Source organism: Myripristis murdjan, chromosome 7 (assembly GCF_902150065.1).
Source record: "Myripristis murdjan chromosome 7, fMyrMur1.1, whole genome shotgun sequence".
NCBI classification, from domain to species: domain Eukaryota; kingdom Metazoa; phylum Chordata; class Actinopteri; order Holocentriformes; family Holocentridae; genus Myripristis; species Myripristis murdjan.
Genome location: NC_043986.1, coordinates 22,636,658 through 22,661,013, shown reverse-complemented (window position 1 = coordinate 22,661,013; position 24,356 = coordinate 22,636,658). Strand labels below are relative to the sequence as shown.

The window sequence follows — 24,356 nt, the reverse complement described above, 5'->3', positions numbered from 1 at the left end:
CAGCTGGGGTGTGAGCGGTGCCTGGGCTATAATTTTCCTGTCAGATAACTTCATCCTCACTGTGCTTACTCAGTTGATAATAACAACACATAGTTATGCCGTGCCATGTGATGTATTATCTCTTACTGTCACTTTAAGAGGCACCGATGCAGCAGACGCAGTTGCCTCATTTAATCTCCGGGCTTCATGGCTGCAGGAATGGACTCTCTTCAGCATCAGCAGCATCTTTTTTTCCTCATGCCACCGGGGACTGCTCAGCAATCAAGTCTGGCGGGGATTGAATCTTCACCACTATGCACAACTTCTTCGACCTGCCGAAATGGTACAGTGCTGAATTTATTATCTGCACGTCTAGCCCTTTAAGTAACATTTCTTAGTATTTTTGAGGAGCAAGTAATACTCCCTTGAACACCGTAGGTAGGGCACGGCGCGGATTAAAATAGTCATTTATTTCTAATGGTGATTTTTTTTTTTTTTTTTTTTTTACTCGAACGGGGCGTTTTTGTTTTCCCTAAATGAAAGTAGCCTGCTGGGATGGGAGGATGTCCTGTCGGCTACAGAGACGTTTCCACTGGGCTGACTGCTCACACGATGAGGAGACTTTTTCTGCTGGCTGCTCATCACTACATTGGACCTGCCTGATTATCTAACACGGGCTCTTTGTGGGCGAGAGATGGGAAATATTGCGACTCAGTGGACTGTCTGCTCCAAGGGCAGAGCGCTACATATCTCCATCTTTTGATAAATAAATCGATTTTACGCACAAACTTGCGATGGTATGTTAGTTTTGAAACGTGTTGGCATAGATGACAATGGTAGGCTGAGTATGAAAGCCGCTTTTTGTTCAGTTATCCACCTATAGGCCAGGCCAGTAAACACTGGTACTCACACTTACGTAAGATGATTGCGTACATCACACCAATAACGTACTTGCCACTTGTTGCGCAGAGGGGAGAGGCGGCGGTGAGACTGCCTGTCTCATTGTCCCAGAATTAAATATAGTAGGCTACAAAATCACTTGTGTTTCATTCAGGCTACCCTGCCTCTCCTAGTCATGGTTTCTTCACTTCTGCTGATGCTGTAGCCAAATATCTGCAACCACAACAATAACATAATTAATCAGAAAAGTTCAAATCAACGTGAAGTTACAGAGTAGCTGTAGACCTTGCAAGCCTAGATCAGGGATTCTCTTACTTTTCATAGCTTACTGAGTAAATCCCTAAATAGATCAACTGTAGATCATTGACCCCATTTGTAAGATTTAGCTTCTGTCCTATGAAATCCCTTTTGAGAAGATTTTGCTGTTAAATATGACAAATACTATAAGTCAGGTGAAACCAACCAAGATGGAGAGTGAAACGCTTGAGGAAAATAGTCATACTTACACGAGCTCCCATGAGGAGCAAATTAATTGCTCATTTTTCTTGGGCGCCCCTTGACTTCCCGGAGGACCTCTGGGGGTCCCTTTTGGAGCCACTGGACTAGATCATAGGCTACACAAATCTCACTGACTGCCAGCTGCCAGTGCAAAGTCTGTACTCTTTTTAGACAGCAGCACAGTGACCTCGTTGACCCTGCCACTAAAGGTCGGATTTTCTATGCTTTGGACCTTTGACATCAGTTCATTTGAAGGTCAATCATGTTTATGTGCGGCTGTGAGGACAAGGAGGGCATGGCTGAGACAGAGGCAGCTGCACCAGCAGTGCATGAACTCACTGTGCTCCCTTGTGGCAGCAGAGAAAGGAGGCTTTATATGCTGTTGACTGGACTAGTTTTTAGGGTTCTTGTCACTGGCTTCCAGTGAAACAACACATAATGACCTCACACAGTATATAACACACCGAAAGGATAAGAAAAGTTATTTCTCTTCTTTGTTTCAGTTCTCTACTGGATTATGAGATGTAGGTGTACTCTGGGCACTGGGGGATTACCATTCCATGGAAGAAATTTAATCAGAACGTTCACTGCTTTTGTCAGTGCTTTTACTGCTTTTCCAATGAATGTATTTTTGCTTGATACAGTCCAGCTCTGAGGGGTCCTAGTGTCCCTCTCTAGAGGCAGCAGTGGAGAGAGAGGGGGAGTTGGTCCAGCACATCATGTCTCTCATTTCAAGTCGTAAGCCCTCCACAGGTCAGCGCAGGTACTGTTCTCTCCGTCTCCCACATCTAGTTTTAAATACCTGAAAGAGATGAATGATTTAACAATGAGTATTGTGATTTTTCACCCCCTTTGCTTGATATTGTAAATGATATATGTACCTTAATCTCTCCCTGTAAGGCGCTCAGTGGGCACGAGTGGTGGGACCGGGCGATATTCCCATAGTGACACATCTAACACCAACACCTATCCTGGTCGGGGCAGGGCAGCTGAGGGCAGCCCCACAGCTCGCACGTATCCTAGTACACCCAGGTGAGATGATATAAAAGCTGCTCTTTGCACACAACATGATTCATTTAAAGGTCAGCATAAATGAAGGAGCCAGTGAAGGTCAAAAGTACCATTCAGGTTTGCTGAGGAAAAAAGTTTGGTCTGGAAAGAATACGCAGTACGTATGCACTAAAGATATGTGAAATAGCGTCAAAAGTAAAGAATGTCTATCAGTATAAGGCAGTTTCAGTCAAGTTATCCTGTTCCACCATGAGCATGATGACACATTTACAAACTTTTTCATTTATGTGGTTAGTCATTATATTTCAGCTGCAATAAATGAGAGTATCAATAAATGTATTTGTTCTCTCTGCTAAAACTATCAGTGTCACTGGGTAATCATTAAAAATCAGAGGTCTTGAGCCATGTCAGTGATAATTAGAAAATTGATAAGAAAATTGTGTATACAGGTTACCAAGATGCTCATAGCTGGCAGGCAGGCAATTTTCACTCGTTTGTTCTTTTTTATGTACCGTACAGTATTATGAAGAAATTTTCATAGTATACATACAGCACCTGTCTGTTAAATGAGGGGTTCAGTAATGCTGGCCCACTCACCTTTATCTGCTATAAAAACCTCCTTTGTGATTGTCTTTTTTTAAGGCTGACATTGTTCAGTCCTTGTTAAAGAAACCTTCCTCTCTTATTAATAACTATAGGTCCATTCCTAAATTATCCTTTTCCAGTGAATAAGAAAAAGTCATTTCCCCACAACTGATAACTTTCACAAAAAGTAATGGTGTCTTTGAATATTTCCACTCAGCTTACAAAGCCCTCCATAATACAGATATCGCCATAATCAAGGTCACAAAAATGACTTACACTGCACAAGTTACACCAGTGATTGTGCAATATTTGGATTTTTAGATTGAAGTACCCCCCCTATTTCTTAAACAGGACATTGTTTTTTTGTCGGTAATGCCCCCTCCTCTCTGGCTCCCCGCTCTTGTAGTTATCCTCAGGGGTCAATTTTGAATCCTTTACTGTTCTTAATTGATACAAAGCATCATTTGTAGAGTCTGTTTCCACTGTTACAGATGATCTTCAGCTCTCCTTAACCATCTCTCCCCCACTTTCTGGTAGTGTTGATAACCTAAAATCAAACATCAGTAGCAAATCTGGAATGTCCCAAAATTTCTTCAGGTTAAAGGAATACTTAACCCCAGTCTATATATTTTGTGTCATGTAGTCACCCCAAGTTGTGGGGAATATTTTCTTGAAAAGTTTTTAATCTTATGCATGTTCCAGAAACTATCACCACTTGTGTTAGCATGGCATTGATTGACGACTTTGACAAACAGCAGCAAAAATCATATGAAAATATCTCAAATTCTAAAACTCTGTGCAGTGTAATCAAAGATTTGTCTCTACATTTGTATGTTGGATACATCCCCAGCCAGTTTACTTTAAATTAAAAAAAAAAAAATGGCATGCCGTTCAGACTTTTCCACTTGACCTTCAAGACAGTTGGGGTGAGCAAATGGTACAAAATATATAGCTTTTGGAGTATTCCTTTAAACGCTGACAAAACACATACTGTCGTGTTTTACAAAAGGGCTGTATGAATAGGACTTTTTTTCTTCTGATTATGGGTACTCACCTGTGTCTCATGCCTATTGCATGGTTGTCATACCCATAATCACAATTAAAAAGGCTATCCTGGGTATTATTGCCTCACTTGTATTGCCGTGACTGTCAACTCTCATAAATACAGGCACTGTGTCTGTTCACCCTGGCTTCTTTCACACCCAGACTCTCGACTGAGTTCTCACAATGTAATAAAGCGGAACATGTTATGCAAATGAACTTTCCACACCTGTGTGTCAATTCAGACGACAGGCGAAGCACACAGCCTGCAGTGATAACCATGGGATCAGGCCCCCAACCCCAGAGCAGTACCTCACACCCCTGCAACAGAAGGAGGTGTGTATACGACATCTGCGAGCCAGACTGAGGGAGAATGTCGAAAGACTACAGCACAGGTAAATCTTGAAAAATACTGGGATCATTTACATTTCTGTCGTATACTCTTGCAAAACATTAAAAAGTGTCCCTGTTAAACACTGCATCATATCTAGTGAGCCTTGATCAAACAGTTGGCTAGATGACCAGTTATATTAGTCACTGGGATTTTTGCCAGGCAATTTCCATCATGCAATCTGATTCATCAAAGCCAAAGCACAACTAGCTGTGGTTTGCCAGTTGCTGTGGTGACTTTTGTGGTAACCATTTTTTCCCATTTTGTATTTCTGTTTATGAACAACCTTGGAGAAAACCACTCAGTCAGTACACATGGGGAAAAAAAGCATAATGCCCTTGTTATTTTGGGTACCTAGTTGCTTCCAGTGGTAGTTGACTATGCCTAGTTCGATCAAAATCCTACCAGACTATCACATCGGATCAACACATTAGACTATTAGGTGTCAGTACCCCTACAGTTGCCTGCATTTTTATAATTGATATCTTCAATTTCATGCCCATGACCTGATCTAAAGTATTTTCGCTTTCTAAGCATGTCTGGGCTAAGCTACTATGCTTTGTACCTTCAATAAAAGAGAGCTATGCTTCATAAATAAGTCCACGATACTATATTAATCCTTTTTACTCTGTCAGGGACTTTGAGATAGATGAGCTGAGGAGCCAGCTGTACAGGATGCAAGAGGACTGGATTGAGGAGGAATGCCACCGTGTGGAGGCACAACTAGCCCTGAAAGAGGCCCGCAAGGAGATCCAGCACCTCCAGGAGGTGGTGGAGTCAGTGAGGACCAACCTCAATGCCCGTGAACAAGACCCTCACATTCAGAAGCCATATCCAGGTCAGCAGGGAGCTCGGCCAGGTGGGAAATCTCGTTCCTGTGGCTGTTCTCCGGCCAGCACCTTGAGCCGCAGCACCACCTACACACGGCTAAGTAGTGAGGCCCTGGCTTTGCAGCTGGACCGCAACTTAGCTGCTCCAGAGGCAAGCGGAGCATCCCGACCAGCAGGGCAAACCCACCTGCTTCTGGAGGCTGCCCTCCTATCAGAGCAGGTGCCACCACCCACCCACGTCCGAGGCCCCCCAGCTGTGCCTCACTCGTCAACCTTTGAGAAGTTGTGCAGTGGGGGGACTGTGTTGCCGATCTCACACTCCTGTCACACTCTCAGTAGCAGCTGCAGGTGCAGTGGACACACCTACCTCCCCCATCATCACTTGTTTCTGCACTTACCTCAGGAGGAGCCCCCACCAGCAGCGGCAGGCCCTGCTCCTGCCTCTGCCAGCGCTCCTATCCAAACCCCTGCTCCGGCGGCAGAGAAGAAGCCTGAGGTTCGGTCTCAGGCCTGCAGCCCCACCATGACCTGGCTCTCAGAGGAAGGTGGTGGTGAAGAACTGAGTGTCATTTCCTTACCGACAGCAGACATCAACCTCCCAGAACCACATCTGTTTCTGCCCTCTTTGCCTCCCTCTTCTCCTCCTGAGCAATCGTACAATATAGAGATGCTACCTCCTGACAAGCCAGAGGAGGTGGTGAAGGTGCCAACAGTGCCCCAAACCTGCCAACCCCAGCCCGTAGCTCAGCTGATAGAGATGCAGGAAGCTACAGGAGTGGAGATAGAAGGGGGGAACGAGGAGGAAAGCGAAGGTGTCAACGAAAATGAGCATTCTCCTCAGCGGTGCCACTGGAGCCGGTACTTCCTGATAGATTTGCTGGCTTTGGCAATGCCAGTGGTCCCAACAGTGGCCTGGCTGTGCCGAGGGGCGCCACGGGAAGTCATGCCTGTGTATCACATCGGATCCCTGCTGAGAGGTTGCTGTGCTGTGGCCCTTCATTCGCTTCGCCGCCAGGGTGCAGGCAGGGGCCGCGGGCCTACCAGTATGAACGGGGCAACACTGATCTGAGGTTTTTTGCTCCTTGTTACTCAACAGCAACACAACTCTGAACCACTGCAGGCACAGCCACAGCCACCTTGACTTACTTCAAATTTAATTGCATTTTGGTGATTACAATGTGTTGGACAGCCCCTCTTATATGATTATTAGATTTACCATAATGCCCTTGTGATTCTGTGGTCATGCCTTGCCTTAGAAGAACAAAGGATTAGTAGTACAATAGGGAATGTTTCATGACTCCAATAGATTTACTGCCACTGCCTGCAATCACTATACAGCCCGTTGCATGTAGCCCAGAGGGATGGTCAAGCCTTGCCAATTTCACACCATTTTACCAGGCTAGAAAGCCTTGTTTGAATTTTGAACCTTTTGATAAAAAAAATCCAATCCCACACATTAGCCCTTTAATACTGTATATAAGATCTTATGTGGAAAAAATTCCTCTATTTTGAAAGTATTTCTTCTAGTACCCACAGTGGGGTTGATGGGATCCTGATGATACAATCAAAAGACTTGCACCAGACTTAGATGAACCTATATGCCCTCATCTGGGTGGCGATCTTGGACATGGTACACACATAGTGACAAGGGAGTTCAGTTAAAAAAATCAGTGTGATTCCCACATTTATTTTCATACACAACTCATTCACACCTAGGAAAACACTGAATTTGTTTTAAGATTATTTGAACATTTACTTCAAACATCAACGCTGCTCCTTCTCGGCAGTAAAGAATCCAGAAAAACAACATTGTTGTGTCTTGTGGCAGATAATTGACTGATGAAAGCCAGTTATGTTTTTGTCAACATTGCAAGATATTACCAGTCAAAACACAAATAAAATTGATCTTTAGTTGAGGTATGACAACAAAAGAATAACAGAATAATGGAGCAAAATAGTTAACTTATTGGAAATGCTGGCAAACCCAAAATCCTGTTGAAAGGAAATCAAGGCGCTCTGCTGAGCTTTCAACAGGAGAGCCTTCGTTGCAGTGCACATCTAAAAATAAACTCTTTAGGTGGGTGTATGAAAGTGTATGAAAGGGTACACAAGTGTACCTGACTTCTGCTGTTCCAGTCCTGAATGCACTGCCTCGACTTGTGTATCTGCAGAACATCATGTATTTCTGGACACGTTTAGCTGAGGAAATCGTTTTTAAAAAATTTCTTCAAGTTCTTTAAGACAAAGTAGAGGCTTCGTTTTCATTTGCTCCTCCCAGTAGGCTTTATCTGGCCATTTATAGCTAAATAAATGAAGCACTTAGATGAGTTGTTTCTTTTCTTCGGTTTATCAAGAAATAAACGATTTTGGATACAGTGATTTATTTTCTGATGTCAAGTGTATCAAAACTATTTGCACAGTTGCAAGAAATGGTTAACAAATGAAACGTTAATCTTTGTGTCAAGCAATGTAGACTGCTTCCACAGCATTGTGTTACAATGCAGTTATATTAATTATGTATGTAACATTGATGTGAGTGTTATTACTCAAATGTGAATACTGATCTAAGCAGTGTCCCTTGTGTGCATTAACTGAAATGGCTCAATCATAACCACAAGACATGATGTGGATGTGCATATGGTTACCATTGTCAGCCTTATTATGCAAACTAAAGAGCAATGTTGAAGCTTTCAGGGATCTTTCCAACAGGGTTTCAATACTAGCTTAATTAATGATCCAATTTAAAAGCCCAAGATTAAGGCTTTTAACAACACCAAATTAATAGAAATTTAATTACATGAGCAGTGCAATTTATCTGTTGGTTAGAACAGCACATGTTGCAGTCTTTCAATTTCACACTATTACAATATTTTAAATGGGCAAATCCCCAGACTCAATTCCAAAACAACTGCTTTATTTCCATGTCAAGGGATGTGCTTCACAATTTATATTTCCTTGGCATGCCATCAGCCTTTCTCCATTCAAGCACTTTTTATTGCATAGCCTGCAGTCTGCTTACCTGCATATAGACTTTTAATTATCTGTTGAACAAACCAAAAGCAATTAATCAGTTATGAAGTGTATTCATTACATCTGCACAAGAAATGGTAGAATATCAAATGTAAGAACCGTGGATACACTTTCTCTTCTTTGAGAATAAAGTTGCCTTGTCTGTTTTTCTATCTGTGTACTGTGAGATCAGAACACATTTATAAATTGGTGTTAATTACAAGGCCTACTGTAAGTGAATGTCAATCATGGTGTGATACAAACCCCCAAGGGAAGGAAGAATTTCACTTTGTGGTAAAATTAATTCTTTTAATGTGTTTAGAGTAAGGAACAGAGCTTTAAGAACATCCACAGCTTGTTACACACAACTCCTCGAAATAAAGACAATCACAATCCCCAAGATGTGCCTGAAAACCTTTGTGAGGGAACTTGCCATGCAAATTTAAAAACTTTCTGCCAAGGATCAATATCTATCTTTTTTTTTTTTTTTTTTTTTTTTTTTTAAACTGTTTTTACACAAGACACTTTCATTTGGAAAAAAAAATACTTCCACCATTTTCAAGTCCCCATGTCTTTCCAAGCTATCAAAAAGACAAGAAATTATGTCTTTATTCTGGTTTGTAGACTGGATAAAAGACAAAAAAAGTCATCTTACTCTTATAAATTAATGATTAACGCTGCTATATAGACATAGCAAATCCTTCACTTGCAGCAACCTGTCTGTATGGCAGTGATGTGCTTGATCATGCAGTCTTCTTTGTAATCCCATACATATATTTTTTTTTTTTAAATTAAGCCAAATAACAAAATGTATCACAAAGGTACTTCATAGAAATGTCATTGTGTCAAACAACAATTTATTCTTTTTTTATTATTCTTTTTCTTGTTTATCCAAGACAGTTCATTACCCGCAATCAATAAAATTTTAGCGAAAGGCCACATAGAGCCACAGGAGTGAGATCAATTCAGTATTTCCCTGGGCCTGATGGCAGTTACACTTTGTACAGTCAAAACAAAATAAAAATAATAATAAAAAAAAAGAACACCATAAAAAAAAATCCATAACAATAACAAATACATGGAAAGGTATGGCCTATGAATTGTATCTATGGAATCTAAAGTATAGTGCGAAGGAGAAGGTTTTAAAACAAGTGACATAACAATTTGTATCTAAATGGAAAGGAGAGTGAAGTAGTGAAGCTATAGACATAGGTCCTATGCAGGAATCAACAGCAGGAATCATCTGTTAACATTTTCCTCCATGTTCCCGAGATAGGAGTCAACCTGTGGTAAAAGAAAACGGATTGAACTTGTGTGGTTAAGACGGTAAGATGTGAGGGGATTACAGGATTTAGGACAAAAAGCTTGTTAAGCTCATTCCATTTAAGCTCTTTACATTACCAGGTAAATTACAAAGACTAAGTGTATTGTAACTGCATATGTCTAGCACTTGAACATCAGCAGAAGAGCAGAAAATAAAGGCTTACAGATTGAGGTGATTAATGAAGCACTCAAACCAACTAGATAGTGTGCACTGTCTCTATGTGCTGGTGAATTTTAAGATTATGCTGCTATGCTGTGAGGCTCTCGAATGCAACATCCAGCTCTAGCACAACATCCCATCCCGAACTCACATTAACACTTGTCCCCATCTGCGCTACACACACACACACACATCATTCACAATCCTACACACACACACACACACACACACACACACACGCAAAACCATGCCGGTCATTTAAACATTTAAACTCACCCTGAAAATTTGAGTGGAATTCAACAAGTGCACAAGTTTCAGGCTTCCAGACTGAGCAGCTCCACATCGAAGATGAGAGTAGCATTGGGTGGGATGACCCCTGGGTGCCCTTTGCTGCCATAAGCAAAGTCAGGTGAGCAGGTCAGCTTAGCCCGCTCGCCTACACTCATCTGTGGAGGTGATGAAAAAAAAAATATATATATATTAGTGCCATCAGCAGTAGTAGCAAACTCATTTAAGATTCAGAGAATACAAGCAAGGATATTTTAGAAGTCTTGATGAAGGTGTTTAAACTTTTGCTATGTACACATGGTATGGGCACCTAAAAACAAACACATAAAAATAAGCTATCCAGAATCATGAACATGGCCAGTAAAATTATTGGGAAAGAGCAGAGACAACTGGGGTATAACTATAAAATGCAGGTGAAACAAAAAGCCAGGCAAATCGTTTCTGATCTTGTTCATAAAACATAAAACTGTCCTCTGGAAGACGCTATAGAGCCTCTGCAGCAACCAACAACATTAGAAGTCTTTCATACCAAATGCAATAACTCTGCTAACATGGCAAGCCCCCCTGACACTGGAGCCATGTCTGTTATTGTTGTCTGCACTCGGCATGTTGTATCTGTAATGTGGGTTGTATTGTGATTTACTGTGATGGGTTTTAACCAACCGGTGGAGCCGAGGGCAAGTTTCCACATCTGTGTACAATAAACGTTATCTAATCTAATACTAATTGCTAACAATTAAAAATTAAAGTCCAAGCTGTGCATTTGCAGAATCCATATTTCCAGTGGGGGGGGGGGGGGGGGGGAGCCTCTCCTCACCCTGGCGACTCCGTCCTCCCAGCCACGAATCACCTCCTGATGTCCAATTTTAAATTTGAATGGCTTTCCACGTTCCCTCGAAGAGTCAAACACAGTTCCATCTGTCAGGGTTCCTGTTTAAAAACATAAAATACGAGCTAGTTATTGAGCTAAGGGTTTCTTAACATCATAACTCGACGGGTAACGCTAGCTACGGGTGACAGGGAATCCCGTTTTTTTTTCTCCACAAGCATCCTGCTAGCTAACTGCTAGCTAACGTTAGCCAACTACCGTTAGTCGACACGGATGAAACGCCTGGTAGCCGCTACGGCAGGAAGCTCTCCGTCTAACGGTATTAAGCCAAGATGGGGTCGGTGGAAATTAACAGACAGCGAGCAAGTGCCAGCTATGTTGATGATCCTCTCAGTGAGACGGTGGCTAACTTGAGCCGGACAGACAAGACGGGCGATTTGCTCAGCTGGGCACTAGCTAGCGATCAATGTTAGCTGCTAGCAGGCTAAAGTAACGTTAGGACGTACCCAAGTGTACAGCGGAGAACCGTCATTTACGAATCGGGGTGCCTACAATGCATTTCCGGATGAGCAAACGTTAGATTTTGTTCCCATAATGAAGAAACTAGAGACTGGGTTTCACACATCGGGGAGTAACGGGCTCCGAGTAGCCTGAGGCCAGCTTCCCACATCATCCCCGAGCCTGCTCACTCACCGACATAGTGCACAACGACGTGCTGCCCCTTCTTCGGAAATGTTCGTCCTGGAAATAAAATACAAGAAAAACGCCGGTCTTAACGAAGTGTGGTAACCACTGAGAAAAATAACCGCGTTATACTGCTACACATGTGTGGAAAACAGCGTTTATACCCACCATCGCCCGGTTTTATCGTCTCAACGTCTACTCCCATTTTCGCTCTTCAGTCTTCTTTCTCTCACCCTCCCTGCTTACAATGCGAGCGGAAGCGGGTGGGCTGTGGAGAATTAATACATACGGGTAGGGATCAGTGCAAACCAGGCCCCCTGCTTGTCAAATCAAACCAGAATTTGTGGCAGCATTTCACATGATAACTATACAATGCAACAACATTTGTCAGCTGAAATTTCCTGGTTTGTTTATGCTACATAATTTGGGTTTATAAACTTACCCAGCGTTTGACGCACGGTGACGTCGCCTACATACAGGGGGTGGCCAAGTTTAGTTTCGTTTTGGCACAGTGAGTGTACATGGGGTTTTTCAGGCTGCAGCTGTAACGTGAAAATAAGTGGGAGCCCTTAGGGGCCATACATCACATTGCAGTAGGCAGTGGCGGCTCCAGGATTTTTTTGAGAGGGGTTGCCTAAGGGGTACCAGGTGATGCATGGGGATGGCAAGCTGGGACACTAAAACAAAGTGTTTCTTGTATCACCTCTTCCATGATAGCTCCTGGACATGGGGTGGCTTTTGTTGAAGGTGGGTTGGTTACTTGGCCAAACAAGCTGTATACCACTTCTACCCCCTGCTACCCAAAGTTAGGCTCCTGCACCCACACCGGGTTCCCATCACTTGCATGTTTCCCTTTCACCCTTTTTTGATGTGCACCTGTTAATTTGCTTTGTGCCAGAAAAATTGGTCTGCTGCATTGATCCAGTGTTGCACCTAGTGCATCTACTCTGGTCCACGAGCAGAGGTCGGGTTGGAGGGTGCAGCCTGCTAATTCTTGCACTGCAACATGACAGGAAAACTGAAGGCATTTGAATGTTTCAGGGCTTTTTTTAGAGTCTCTTGCTGAGAAGAGAAACAACTGAACACTCAGGATTTGCATGTTGTGCGTCAAGCCCATCTGCGTTCAGATGCAGTGAGGCTGTGCAGCCGGTTTGAATCCCTGCTCTGATACACTGCAGTGAAGATCTTGGACTCAATTAGTGACAAAAGGCTCTCCAAAGCCGCTGAACATGCCACCAATGAGAACACCAACCACCTTCTCTGTCTCTCAGTTAAGAAATGCATAGGCCTTAGACTACTTAATGAAGTAATCAGTGGCCACTTGTAATGGTTGAAAAACATAGAGCCCATACATATTTCGATTTTTTTGTTTTGTTTTGTTTTGTTTTGTTTTGTTTTGGATGTGCTGTGCTCTGCCTCTATTGTTATTTGTAGTGGTTGCTCCAGTCGGTGTATAAACCTCACTAAGACAAATCCTGCCAAAATTATGTCACAGGATGACGTGAAGACAAACAGCACTGGCACCTGGACTCTCACACCACACCTGCACAAACTCGAGTGTAAGTATGACAAAAGATACCTTTATTAGGGTTAGTTCACTAAGACTATTAACTTTACTAGGGCTGGTTAAAACTTGAAGATAAAATTGAAGTGAAAATGATAAAAGGTCCACAAAGCCAGTGGGTAAAATGCCAGAGTAACAGTATCCAAGATCAACAACAAAAGAGAAAATAAGTTCAAGCTCAAGCCAAAACAGTAAAAGGCGATTAAAATATTCTGCCCCGTCTCCCGGGTCTGTTCCAGGCCTCCAGCCCAAAATTTCCTCCCCTGCTGGGTTGGATGCAGAGTGACTAAACTGTGGGCACAGTACGACAGAACGGTTCTCTTTTACACTGCTGCTCAATGTGCTGTTCCACTTCAGCATTCAGCCAGTGGGATGCGCTTGCTGAAAGTTGAGGTATTTATGTACCGCAGCAATAATGAACGATACTGGGGAATTCACTTCTGCACATCACATATACATTCTCACTTTCTGTCACCCATTGTGATTGTTGGGCTATCATTATGAAAGCAATGGTCTCCCTTACTTTCAAGTGTTTATCCACCAATTTGCACATTTCTTGTTTGATTCAGTTAATTATTGATCTGTCAGTTGATTTCCCTATTGGTGGTTACTGGTGGTTATTCCCTATTGAACTGATTATTGGGTGTAACAAATGCCCCCTCTCAAAGACCCACTCTCTTGTGGAAAAAGAAAACAACTCCTTTCCTCTGACCCGTAGGACTTGTTAAGCCATCTCACTAAACCCATGTGACTTTGGATTTCACATCTGACTTCTTAGAGGAAGGCCTCAGAACATTTTCAGAAGAAACGCCACTCCTTTGAGCTTGTGATGAGTTCTTGTACGAGCTGAGTTCTTGCTTATGACAGTGAGGGTTTACATATGACTTGGAAACTGATATATGCCTGCTGTATTCTGCAGAAGTGCTTTTTGACTTGTGTGACAGGCCATTTGCCTTATGATGATTGTAACATGGTGAGGAATTTGATTTGTGTGAGTATCTAGTCTTTGTGGTGTGATGTGAATTCAGATTTGAGTTTGCCCTTGATGCCGCCCTGGACTGTGGCTGCTGCAGATTTGCTGCATTTGGCTGTCCTGCATTTTCTCCTTGGTCAGCTGAAGATGTGGCTTCTGGGCTGGAATGAAAGAGAAAAAATCATTACTCACATAGATGATAAACTGCATTTTTAACAAATTGTAACGGGGGTTAGTGTCAGTTCCTCAGAAATGAAAGCTCTGGCATGAAACTTTTAAATAGGTCAGGCTTCTCCATCTCAGGACCCTATTTATGCTTTTGAGCAAAGCAAAAGCAAAGGCTGAATGGTGGATTTTGTCACAGCTTTGCTCATTTTGCTTGCTGAAATACAGGCTCAGATTTAGTGAGACAGATTACCCTAAATGAGAGGTTAAAGATGCTTTGGGTAACAGTAACAAATCTCCTGGCTTTAAAATTCACCCAAACGAACACTCACAACACTGTGGTCTGTTGTCCCTGGAGCTGGGAGCGCTGCTTCTCATTGATCGGGTAGGAGCGGAAAAAAAACATCCCGACCAACAGTAGTGCAATAGGAACGGGTGAAAACAGCACAATCAGAGCCGTCACCACGCCATCACCATGGCTACATGCACCCGCTCTGTAGCCCACAAAGCTGCAGAGAAGGAGAAAATCAAATGTGACTCTCAAACAGATGAACACGCATAATGAACCAAGTTTAAAGAAGATTGGCTCACTGTAATGTCATGGTGGAGATTCCAGCGGATAGACCCCCTGCTAGTTTAGTGCAGAAGGCATAGCAGGAGAAAAACAGAGGCTCCAAATCCTTGCAGGAGGGGTTTCTCGTGGAAAAATCGTCCACCACATCTGGGAGCATGGACCTTTAGCACATACAAGCTGGTATATCACATATCAGCAGTGTAAAACCACATCTTTACTTGTGTGCTGACATTTAAAATTACTGACCAGCCAGCAAAATAGATAATCACTAGAATATTCATCACTTGCCAACAGGATGCGAGGGGTGGGCTGAGGTGTTGTGAATGATTCATGTGCATGCATTGCATTCGGTTCTGATTCTGACGAGGTTTGACAGGGCCCTGCAAAGGACGGGGGTGGGGTGGGGGGGGCTTCATGTCCTGTCTGAGCACTGACTCACCATGGTAGCAAGAACATGGTTGCCAAGCTGAATCCCATCAGAGCACACATAATCATGAAGACTGACAGGTTAGTGGGCACACAGGCAGTTATAATCACCGCTGGGATGAAGGGCTGAGGGAGACATAAACAGGTCACACAGGTAGCAACGGAAATGCACGGCAAAGGAAAAGCAACAAACTCTGATCTTTCAAATTGTTGTCCAAGCTGAGGAATTTCCTTGCTTCCTTTCTTACTGCGAGTCCGATGATAACTGTGGCTTTTTTGCCTATTCTCACAAGGACTGCTTGCCATAATGGAACTGCTATGGAGGCGGCAGCCTGTGAAATGATTGACACTTTTTCAATTCACATTCAAAGCATATTTTGTTCTGTCATCATGCATTTTTGCGAAATGCTGAGCAAGTCTCAGTGTTAATGATTACAGTAACAGATTGATGTAGGAGAAAGGGTAGATTTCAGTGACTGTGCCATTTTTGCATCTTACCAGTAGAAGCAGTAGAAGATGCTGGAACTGGGCTCCTAGCCCAGCTACATGACTGCAAAAAAGTGCAAAGTTACCCAAGGACATCTGATGTGGGACAAAAAAAAATTCAATGTGTTAACCTTTGATTCTCATGAAGTTGAATTATTAGAATTACAACATTCTCTCTGTGAATTTTAAAAGCTAATCTTTAAGGGAATGCAAGAGAGTCACTTTGCCATTATTCTGACTCTGGTTTCAAAAAGGTACCTGGAATGCAAGTGCAGTGAACACAAAGCCCAGGATCAGTCGTCGATAAGGAACGTGGCACACCAGCAGCTTTAGGGAGGTGAGATAGGACACTTGCACTTTCTGAAGAGAGCAGGGGGCCGCTGTGAAGAAAATAAAACTTAGATAATTAAGAAAAGGAGAGTGAAGTATCCAAAATACAGTGAGGCCAGTAGGTAAAATTATTCAGCATCCATATATTTAAAGGTTTTTTATCATGTTTGATCAATCTTGACCCGATGGCTGACTCACACTGTTGCTCCTTCACTCCCAGGAGGAGAACCAGGGTGCACAGGAAAAACAGGGCACCCATGACCAAAGCTGAGGTCAGGAAAGCTTTTCGCTGGGGGAAAAATACACACATTTTCACAAAGCAATAAAAACATTCTATGTGCAATCATACATGCATAGAAAACACACACACACACACACACACACACACAGAAGGACGCAGAAGCAGGGCTGACAGAGAGCACCAAACCAGGTCACTAATGTAATTTTAATACCTCTATGTTGTTGTTACTTAGCTTTTAGAATATGAAGTTATGCAGGAAATGTATTCCAATTCACACAGCTGCTTAGATAGCACACATGATTATTAACCATTATGTCAACTTCGGCAAATGATTTTTTTTTTTAAAAAATCCTTTTTCACATTAACTGCAATGGATTATGGTTCTTGTTTTTTGTAAGTGCATTACTCATGTAACCCTATGTAAAAATTGTAAAAAAAAAAAAAAAAAAAAAAAAAAATGTCTGCGAATACATAACATTGTTCACAAGCACACACACACACACACACACACACACACACACACACACACAGAGGGTGGGAGGGAGAGAGAGGCACAGGTTCAACAATGCCTTTGTTGAGCTAAGAACAGTAAATTACAGGGTAACAAGATACTCCTGAGACTGTTCAAGTTCACTTTCTAAAGCAACGCTGCCAGACTGCTGTTAGAAAAGGGAGAGTTCTGTCCCTCACTGTCCATTTATCTCAGGTAGAAGAACCAGTTTTGTTTTGTTTTTTTTTTTTTTTGAGCAGTTTGTTTGGCAGCAGTTTGCCAGAGCTGGTCGCAGTGTTACCGTTTCGTGAAGTGAGGCAGCGTGTGGTGAGGCTGTGCTTTGAGATATTTCATGGGCCTGGTCCAGCTGCTGACAGGCCCCGTCCTTCTCTGTATTATAGACAGCGATGACCTGACCCTGAATTACTGAAGCCAAGAGCATCGCCAACATCTCCACACTCATCCCTGCCAAAGAGGAGCAGAGGTAGAAAAGAGGGAAAAAAGCAGAGAGAGAGAGATCAGTGATCCCTGATTATTTCTAAACCTTTTTGTCTACATTTTGCTTTCCGTGGCCTCGGAGATGTCTGTGCTGTCTGCAGAGCTGGTTAGATTGCTCTTACTGTAGGCGGTGGCAGAGTCTCTGTCTCGCTGGTTTCCCCCCAGGAACATGTTCAGAGAGAGGTAGGGGACGTCGTAACACTGTTAATGGATGGCAGGGAAAAACATGAGGTCAAATGACAGCGCGGGGAGTGGTATGAGACACTGTAGCCATGGTGACACCGCTCAGAGCAAAATGGCAGCAGTAACACTGACATGGAAATAATTTGAAATGCTGTCACCATGGTGACACTAAGGGGGAAAAGAAGAAGAGAGGCTCTACATTACAGAGTAGATTGAATCACAAAATTTTGGATAGAGATAGCTGGAGAGAGGGAGGGGGAGAGAGAGAAGAGAAGGGATGGGGGAAGGAGAAGCGAGATGCGCGTGCATTCCCGTACACTCATGATGGTCTCAAACAGGCAGGTTGCTGCCAGGAACCAGGGGACGCTGAAAGCCTGAGACACCGATCCTGGTGGCACGAACCACAGCAGCACGTAGGAGATGACACCAAACGGCATGGAGAGAACCGTCCTGCGTTAACAAACAGCAAAGCTCTTCTGAATACCACGCCTGAACCTGAATCAGAACTAAATAAAAGATGAAATCTGTGAATCGTATCACTGCACCAACCACGGAATGAGTTTGCCAATCGGTGTCCAGTTGCTGCGGCTCACCAAATATCCAATCAGCGGGTCTGTCACAGCATCCCACGCCCGACTCACAAACAGGATCATAGAGACATAGAAGGCCTCCATCTGTGAAAACGTCTCTGATACATTTCTCCCACACATGTACAATGCTGCTTAATAAAAGTCACATATAAAAACTCATACCAAGCACATATTAGCGTATACCAAGTATCATATTGCACTCTGACATCTGTGACACTCATCAAATGTCAAAAGTTCAATTCGTAGGTGAAGTCAATCAGTCATTCATTCAAGCTATTTATATTGCATATTTTGTACAATAAAATGCAATGCAATGTGCTTGCTTTACAGTCAAAATAAAGAGAAAGAGTAAAAAAAAAAAAAAAAAAACAATTAAATGTAAGTGTAGGAACAAACTTCCAGGGGTGTAGCCATAATTTCAAAAGTGAGGGGCACAGAATGTTTCTTGTAATTTTTTATTCATTCATTTTTTAAACAATTGTTTCCCAGAATGTTTTACTAATTATCTGATAACTTTGTACATTTTAAATAATTGTAAATTTTAAACTAATTGTCTCATAGTTTTTTGTTTTTGTTTTTTTGTTTTTGTCATTTTTACTAATTTCTGGTTCATTTCATAGTCATGTTTTACTAATTTGGTCATCAGCCAAAGATTTTAGAAAAACAACAATTGGGTGATTAGATTTTTTCTGTTTCAAATTTCGACCTACCACTTCAGTAATGACAACATTTGTTTCACACATGCAAAACTTCCTTCTCACATGCAAAGAGTCAAATACTATGCTGGTTATACATGAACATCAACAAGTCCAAAAAGCTCATGGGGTTTGAATACATGAGGGGTTTTGTCAGGGAAATCACAGTGTGCTTTTTGATAGAAATTCAAAAATGCAGAGTTCAGTGCAGGTAGGCATCTGTCAATAAATCTTTGTGAGCCACAACACGTCAGGCCAATTGTCACCTGTACCTTTACAACATCCAGTAGGAAAATCTGCAGGGAGACCCCCATGGCGGCTGCAGTCATCTGATATGGGACCCCACCCACTGCATAGCAAATCTTCCTGGCCACAGAGACCCCACCCGACCCCTGTGATGACCGGGGAGAGGAGTGATGAGGATGACTCCATGATGTCATTTTGTCGAGTGAGCAATTGAAAAAACTAAGTTCGGTAATGGTAACTGAAAACATCTACAAAAATGTGAACAGACAAAGGTTAGAATACAAAAAATGGTTCAGCAACAATTTGTGGCTGGATTGGAAATGAGAAGTTAGATATGTGACTGAAACTAATCTGAAAACTTTACCTTCTCCTGCTGACTTTCTGTCTTTGCGTCTCCTCTTTGGCAGTCAGCAGTCTGGTTTAATAACCGACTCTTTAATGTCTGCAGATGGTCTGCAAAGTTCTTCAAGCAACTCATCCTCTGGAGTTTGGAGTGACAGTGGCACAAACAGCCCATCCCGAGGTAAATAGTCCTGCAGTCAGTCAGAAATCTGCCTCTCTGGGGTTAGAAACCAACTGCTGCTCGCCTTCAGCCGCAGTCACTTTCTCTCTCACACACACAGTCACCCTTATACTGTAAGTCCCTCTGGTCTGACAGTCTGGTTAGACAGCTCTTTTCTCTTTGAAAGCTGAGATACTCCTATTCAGTCCTCCTGCTCAGATTTGAGATTGAATGAATTGGCTCTGTAGGTTATATTACAACAATTCAACTATAACCAGAGGATGTATGCACCTCTGAATGAAGAGGAGTTGACTATAACAGATAGATAGATAGTTTTTAACTGAGTTGGCCAGTTTTATTGTAACACATTTTAACATCGGTTATGTTACTTTCAGTCTTTTCCTGTACAGTAATAATGTAATGAAATGAAAAGGAATGGATGTGGTGAGCCATGAGAGGTTTTCAGCCTCTGCTCTCCATGAGCACTTGATTTAATACAGTTAATGTTTTACATTGTGGAATGTGACTATATAGTGAGGGGTATGAAAGAAGTTGCCTTGAATGCAGGCATATCGGTGTGAGCCTGACCTCTTGTGGAGTGGCCATGAAACGTCCTTCCATCATTCAAGAGAAGCTTATTCATCCTACTCACACTCCTTCTCCTTCAGCCTTTCTACCCAAGGCTGACAGCAGCAGGCAGGGCTCAAAGTGAGTAGTTACATGTACTCGTGTTACTGTAGCTGAGTGGCTTTTTTTGTGCACATGCACTTTTTCAATATTACAGTATTAACAGTTTGTACTTTTCCTTAAGTACATTTTTGCTGAGGTATTGTACTCAGCAGAATATGAAATCCCATCTATTACAGAACACAAATTTGGCTGTCTCTCTTGAAATACTGAAACTGGACCATCATGAACCGAACAGTGATTGGTCAGTAAGCAGATTTAAGAGGAGTAAGCTCTGAAATAATGAGGATTTTTTCCCAGCAGAATTTTATTCATACTTAAGTAACAATACACCTACTTGAGTAATGATTTGTAGTGCTCTTTCCACCACTGGTTAGCAAGGAAACAAAAGCAGTGTCGCTGGGAGGCAAACCTGAGAGCACCATGTTTCTGCTGGAGAGCGTCATTAGCAAAAACAATAGTTTGAAATCACTATCATTTTATTAAAAGTAATATTTTGACTATGAGTTGTACTCTCTCTTATGGTAATTCCTAGTCTACATAACTTCAAGCTCTGGGCAAATCATCACTAATTTGTTCACTGGTGTGAAATATCAGATGGATCAGCTGGACCAGTTCATATCTGTTGGGATTCATCTGGAGAAACCTCTGTGTTGATGTGATTCTTTAAAGTAAATTAATAGAAGATGACACGTGGCTAAATATGATGCTTTGCATCATTAAGCTTTAATGCTGTCCATTTACAGGCACAGAAGGTGATTTGGCATTCCAGTGGCAGAACAACAGATTTGACACGGCCCCAGTATGAGACAGGAAAACCTTTTGAAAAGTCAAAATGATAAAAAAGAATAAAACCAAAGAAAGTCTCACAGTAATATTGCTCCTTGATCTGTCATAACCAAAATCACAATTTCAACACCAAAGTTCACTTTTTGTAGCTCACTTTTGTTTGAAAATCTTGAAAAAAACAAAACAAAACAAACAACAACAAAAAACTTGCAATGCTATGCCATTGCACCTCCATTTTACATCGTCCTACAAATTGGTGCTTCTACTAGCATTGTCCTTGGCCTGACGGAGTCCATACAGCCATTTGATCACTCTTGCATTTCTCTCAATGACCGAGACCCCATAGGGAACACGCTCTGCAACGTCCCCACCATCCTCATCATCATCATCATCCTCTCTGCCAGAGCCTGCACACTCAGACCCCGGAGCGCTGGCACTGCGGAAACGGGTGAGAGACACAATGTCAGAGCCGGGTCCCGTCAGCTCCTGCAGGTCTGAAGGGTCCAAACCACACAGGTTAAAGAAGCGCTCCAGCTCTGTTCCAGCACGGGAGTACCGGTCACTCATGTCTGATTTTGAACGGGTCAGAGAGGGGCGTTTCCTGGAGCTAGAGGAAGACAGACGAGTTATTGCTGGGGAAGTAGGGGGGAACAGAGGGAGGCCGAGAGGGGGTGGGGCAGGGTTGTGGGTCCCAATAGGAGAAGAGGGAGGGAGGTCATGTTTAGATGGGGCAACAACAGGTTTCAGAGGAGAAGGACTCGGCAGTGTTCTGGGGTGAAAGAGATGCAGGTTTGAGGTCGCCAGATGGAGTGGAAACTGAGACTGTAATGGCATGGGCTGAAGTGGCTGCCGGATGTACTGCTGAGGTCTGCACGGCGTCCTCACCGGCCTGGCCTGGGGCACGACGTCCACCCTACGGATGGTCACTGTGGCCGGGGACCCAGTGGGACTGGAGCTCTCTGCCTTGGCCGGGCCAGAGGCTTGCAACCTCACCTTAGCCGGACTGGACCATTCGGGGCAGGGAGGAGGACACGGTCTCTCTGCCCCTGCAGGAGTCGGGCAGGGAGAGTTGTGCGTTGTGGCAGAACAGTCAGGACTTTCCTCTGAGCTTGCAGTGGAAATAGGGCCGTCGTTCACGCCACTGATCAGGTTGCTCAGGTGCTGTAGATCAAGTGGCACACTCCCTTGCTGTGTTTTTGGGCGGTTTGGGGTCTTCCTGGTGGGTCTAATGGTGGTTGTAGGAGTTGTCGGAGGCCTCCGCACTTCAGGAGGCCGGACTGGCTGTTGCTTGGAGAGGGCTACTTGACTCTTGACATATTTAGCCTTGTCTGCCTCCAGCCTCTCCACTGCACTCTGCTTTGGTCTTCCTGTTGCTGACGGACATTGCCGGTAGAAGTCTGGCCCCACTGGCCCCTTGGGCCGCAGGCGTGGGGGTGTAGCTGCTGCAGCCGCCCTTGCCGGTTGCCTCAGTGTTTGCTGGAGAGTCTGCACAGGCATTATGCTGAAGTCTGACCTGGCCTTGTTAACCTTATATTTACAGTTCCTTCTGTGGCCACCTATATGTAAATGTCCTCACTTTGCTCTACAAAAATGAGAGAGCCCATCTAATTTGTGCCAGTGTGTAGCTCTCACATGATCAGCGCTGCTTCTGTTTCATTCTTCAGAGATATAACTCCAGCATCTGAACTCTAGTTCCCTGACATTTGGACTTCCTGTGGGGAAAGAGAGACACTGCATCAGCAAACAACAATACGAAACAAAGACATATCCTTGAAATGCAAGTAAACAGTCTGTTATCTTTAAAGGACAGACATATAAACAGACAGAATTCAAATGAACAGCCAGCATTAGTAAACATTTACCCTAAGAGACCAACAGTATATCTTTGTCAGATGCTGTGACGCTGGACACGACAGCCTCAACAAGACGCCTGCAGACAGAAGTAAGCCCTCCCCTTCCACTGGGGAAAGTTAAGGATGCAGCCAATCATGACTTTCAGACATTATGCATCTTCTTAGTTCATTGGCTGCCAGTGACCGGCAAATGAAAACAATTACTCCCGGCCATCCATCTCTCCCAAGTCAAACACACAATAAAACTGACACTTCATTTTCAGTCACTATGGGGCTTTTGAAAAGAGTGAGAGTGGACAAGAAAAGAATGTGTGTGTGTGTGTGTGTGTGTGTGTGTGTGACAGAGAGAGATGGATGTCTGTGTGTGTGTGTGTGTGTGTGTGTGTGTGTGTGTGTGACAGAGAGAGATGGATGTCTGGTGTGTGTGTGTGTGTGTGTGTGTGTGTGTGTAGCAGGACAGCTGTCAACAAGCTATTGTTTGAAGCCATAGTTAGACACAGCCTAACAGCTGTTCGGGGAACAGTGTCTGCTCTTCTTTAAATAAAGCTCCTTGTTGGTAAAGTTTGTAGGGGATTCCACCTGAAGCCTCTGTGTTCAGCAAAGTCATAAAAACAGGTCCAGCCGAGCATCAGGGACAGCGTGCCTCTTTGTTTAGAGACATAATGACTGGAGCGCCATTGTAATGAACTTGGGGTGCAAAGGGACGCTAATTTGGATAATAACACACTTTTGTGTGTCCTTGAAGGCATCCTTGATGAAAGAAAGAAGAGTGTGTGTGTGTCTAAAATATGCCTCTTGAATAGTCTGCATCTGCCAGTCACATTCTCAACATATTTCTCATTCCAGCTTGAGCCAGGCCAAACTCCTGCTGATAGAGCTATTCAGCCTTCTGCCGGTCTTTACCTCTGTGACACTTTCATGAACTTTAATGTCTCCAGGCCTCCTTGAACTTTTATAACTCACTGAGCAACATTTATCATAAAAGAGCAGGGACACTGGGCATCATGATTTATGGTACATCATTGAGATAGTAGACGGCTGTGTCAGAAACCACAGAGGAATGTGAAGAGGTCGGTCAGGCTAAACAAAAATAGAACCTCTAATTTAGTGTTTCTGAGTCAAGGGAGGAGTAGACAAACATCATTTAATGAAACCGGAAGCGCATGAACAAATACAAGTACAAAAGGCAGGTACACAACTACTCATGCCTCACAGTCACAGTCAAGGCCTGTGCTGAGTCTTGTCCCGACAAGCTCAAGTCTGTTTGTATGAGGGCATTAGCTGTTAGCTGTTGGGAAGTAATCTAATGGACAGTTTTTTGGCCTTTCAAAAGGTAACTCACCTTGACAGTCCCTGTTGAACTCCTGAGCTCTGGGCTGCTCCTCTTACCCCGACATGCCACAATGCAGAACTGGACTGATCCTACCGGAGAGAGTGTGTGTTAATGCGTGTGAAACCACTAAACAGTGCACAAGACAAACCTGTTTGACAGCTCATATGCTCCTCCTGTGCCCTCCCCCTCCTGGCCGGTTGGTC

The 24,356-nt window shown here is 43.3% G+C and overlaps 4 protein-coding genes across 4 annotated transcripts; 1 reads left to right on the top strand and 3 right to left on the bottom strand.

Annotated features, from left to right (window-relative positions):
- Nucleotides 1-43: 43 nt before the first annotated feature.
- Nucleotides 44-6,916, top strand: snpha (syntaphilin a). The gene is made up of 5 exons (XM_030055831.1): nt 44-322; nt 2,022-2,140; nt 2,278-2,409; nt 4,260-4,409; nt 5,041-6,916. The coding sequence occupies exons 2-5, from the start codon at nt 2,097-2,099 to the stop codon at nt 6,302-6,304; spliced, it is 1,590 nt and encodes a 529-aa protein (XP_029911691.1). The 5' UTR covers nt 44-322; nt 2,022-2,096; the 3' UTR covers nt 6,305-6,916.
- A 1,623-nt stretch (nt 6,917-8,539) lies between these two features.
- On the bottom strand, nt 8,540-11,816 carry LOC115362058 (peptidyl-prolyl cis-trans isomerase FKBP1A-like). Its single transcript, XM_030055832.1, has 5 exons — nt 11,697-11,816; nt 11,538-11,585; nt 10,833-10,945; nt 10,004-10,173; nt 8,540-9,528 (listed from the first exon to the last, which is right to left on the bottom strand). The coding sequence occupies exons 1-4, from the start codon at nt 11,731-11,733 to the stop codon at nt 10,042-10,044; spliced, it is 330 nt and encodes a 109-aa protein (XP_029911692.1). The 5' UTR covers nt 11,734-11,816; the 3' UTR covers nt 8,540-9,528; nt 10,004-10,041.
- Nucleotides 11,817-14,311: 2,495 nt separating this feature from the next.
- On the bottom strand, nt 14,312-19,183 carry mfsd2al2 (major facilitator superfamily domain containing 2a-like 2). The gene is made up of 13 exons (XM_030054784.1): nt 19,016-19,183; nt 18,008-18,132; nt 17,776-17,908; nt 17,398-17,476; nt 17,079-17,242; nt 16,245-16,335; nt 15,975-16,096; nt 15,729-15,812; nt 15,479-15,562; nt 15,244-15,356; nt 14,822-14,965; nt 14,578-14,739; nt 14,312-14,354 (listed from the first exon to the last, which is right to left on the bottom strand). The coding sequence occupies exons 1-13, from the start codon at nt 19,181-19,183 to the stop codon at nt 14,312-14,314; spliced, it is 1,512 nt and encodes a 503-aa protein (XP_029910644.1).
- A 1,693-nt stretch (nt 19,184-20,876) lies between these two features.
- On the bottom strand, nt 20,877-24,323 carry fam110a (family with sequence similarity 110 member A). Its single transcript, XM_030056326.1, has 2 exons — nt 24,163-24,323; nt 20,877-22,679 (listed from the first exon to the last, which is right to left on the bottom strand). Exon 2 carries the CDS (start codon nt 22,462-22,464, stop codon nt 21,214-21,216), a length of 1,251 nt encoding a protein of 416 aa, XP_029912186.1. The 5' UTR covers nt 22,465-22,679; nt 24,163-24,323; the 3' UTR covers nt 20,877-21,213.
- Nucleotides 24,324-24,356: the final 33 nt, after the last annotated feature.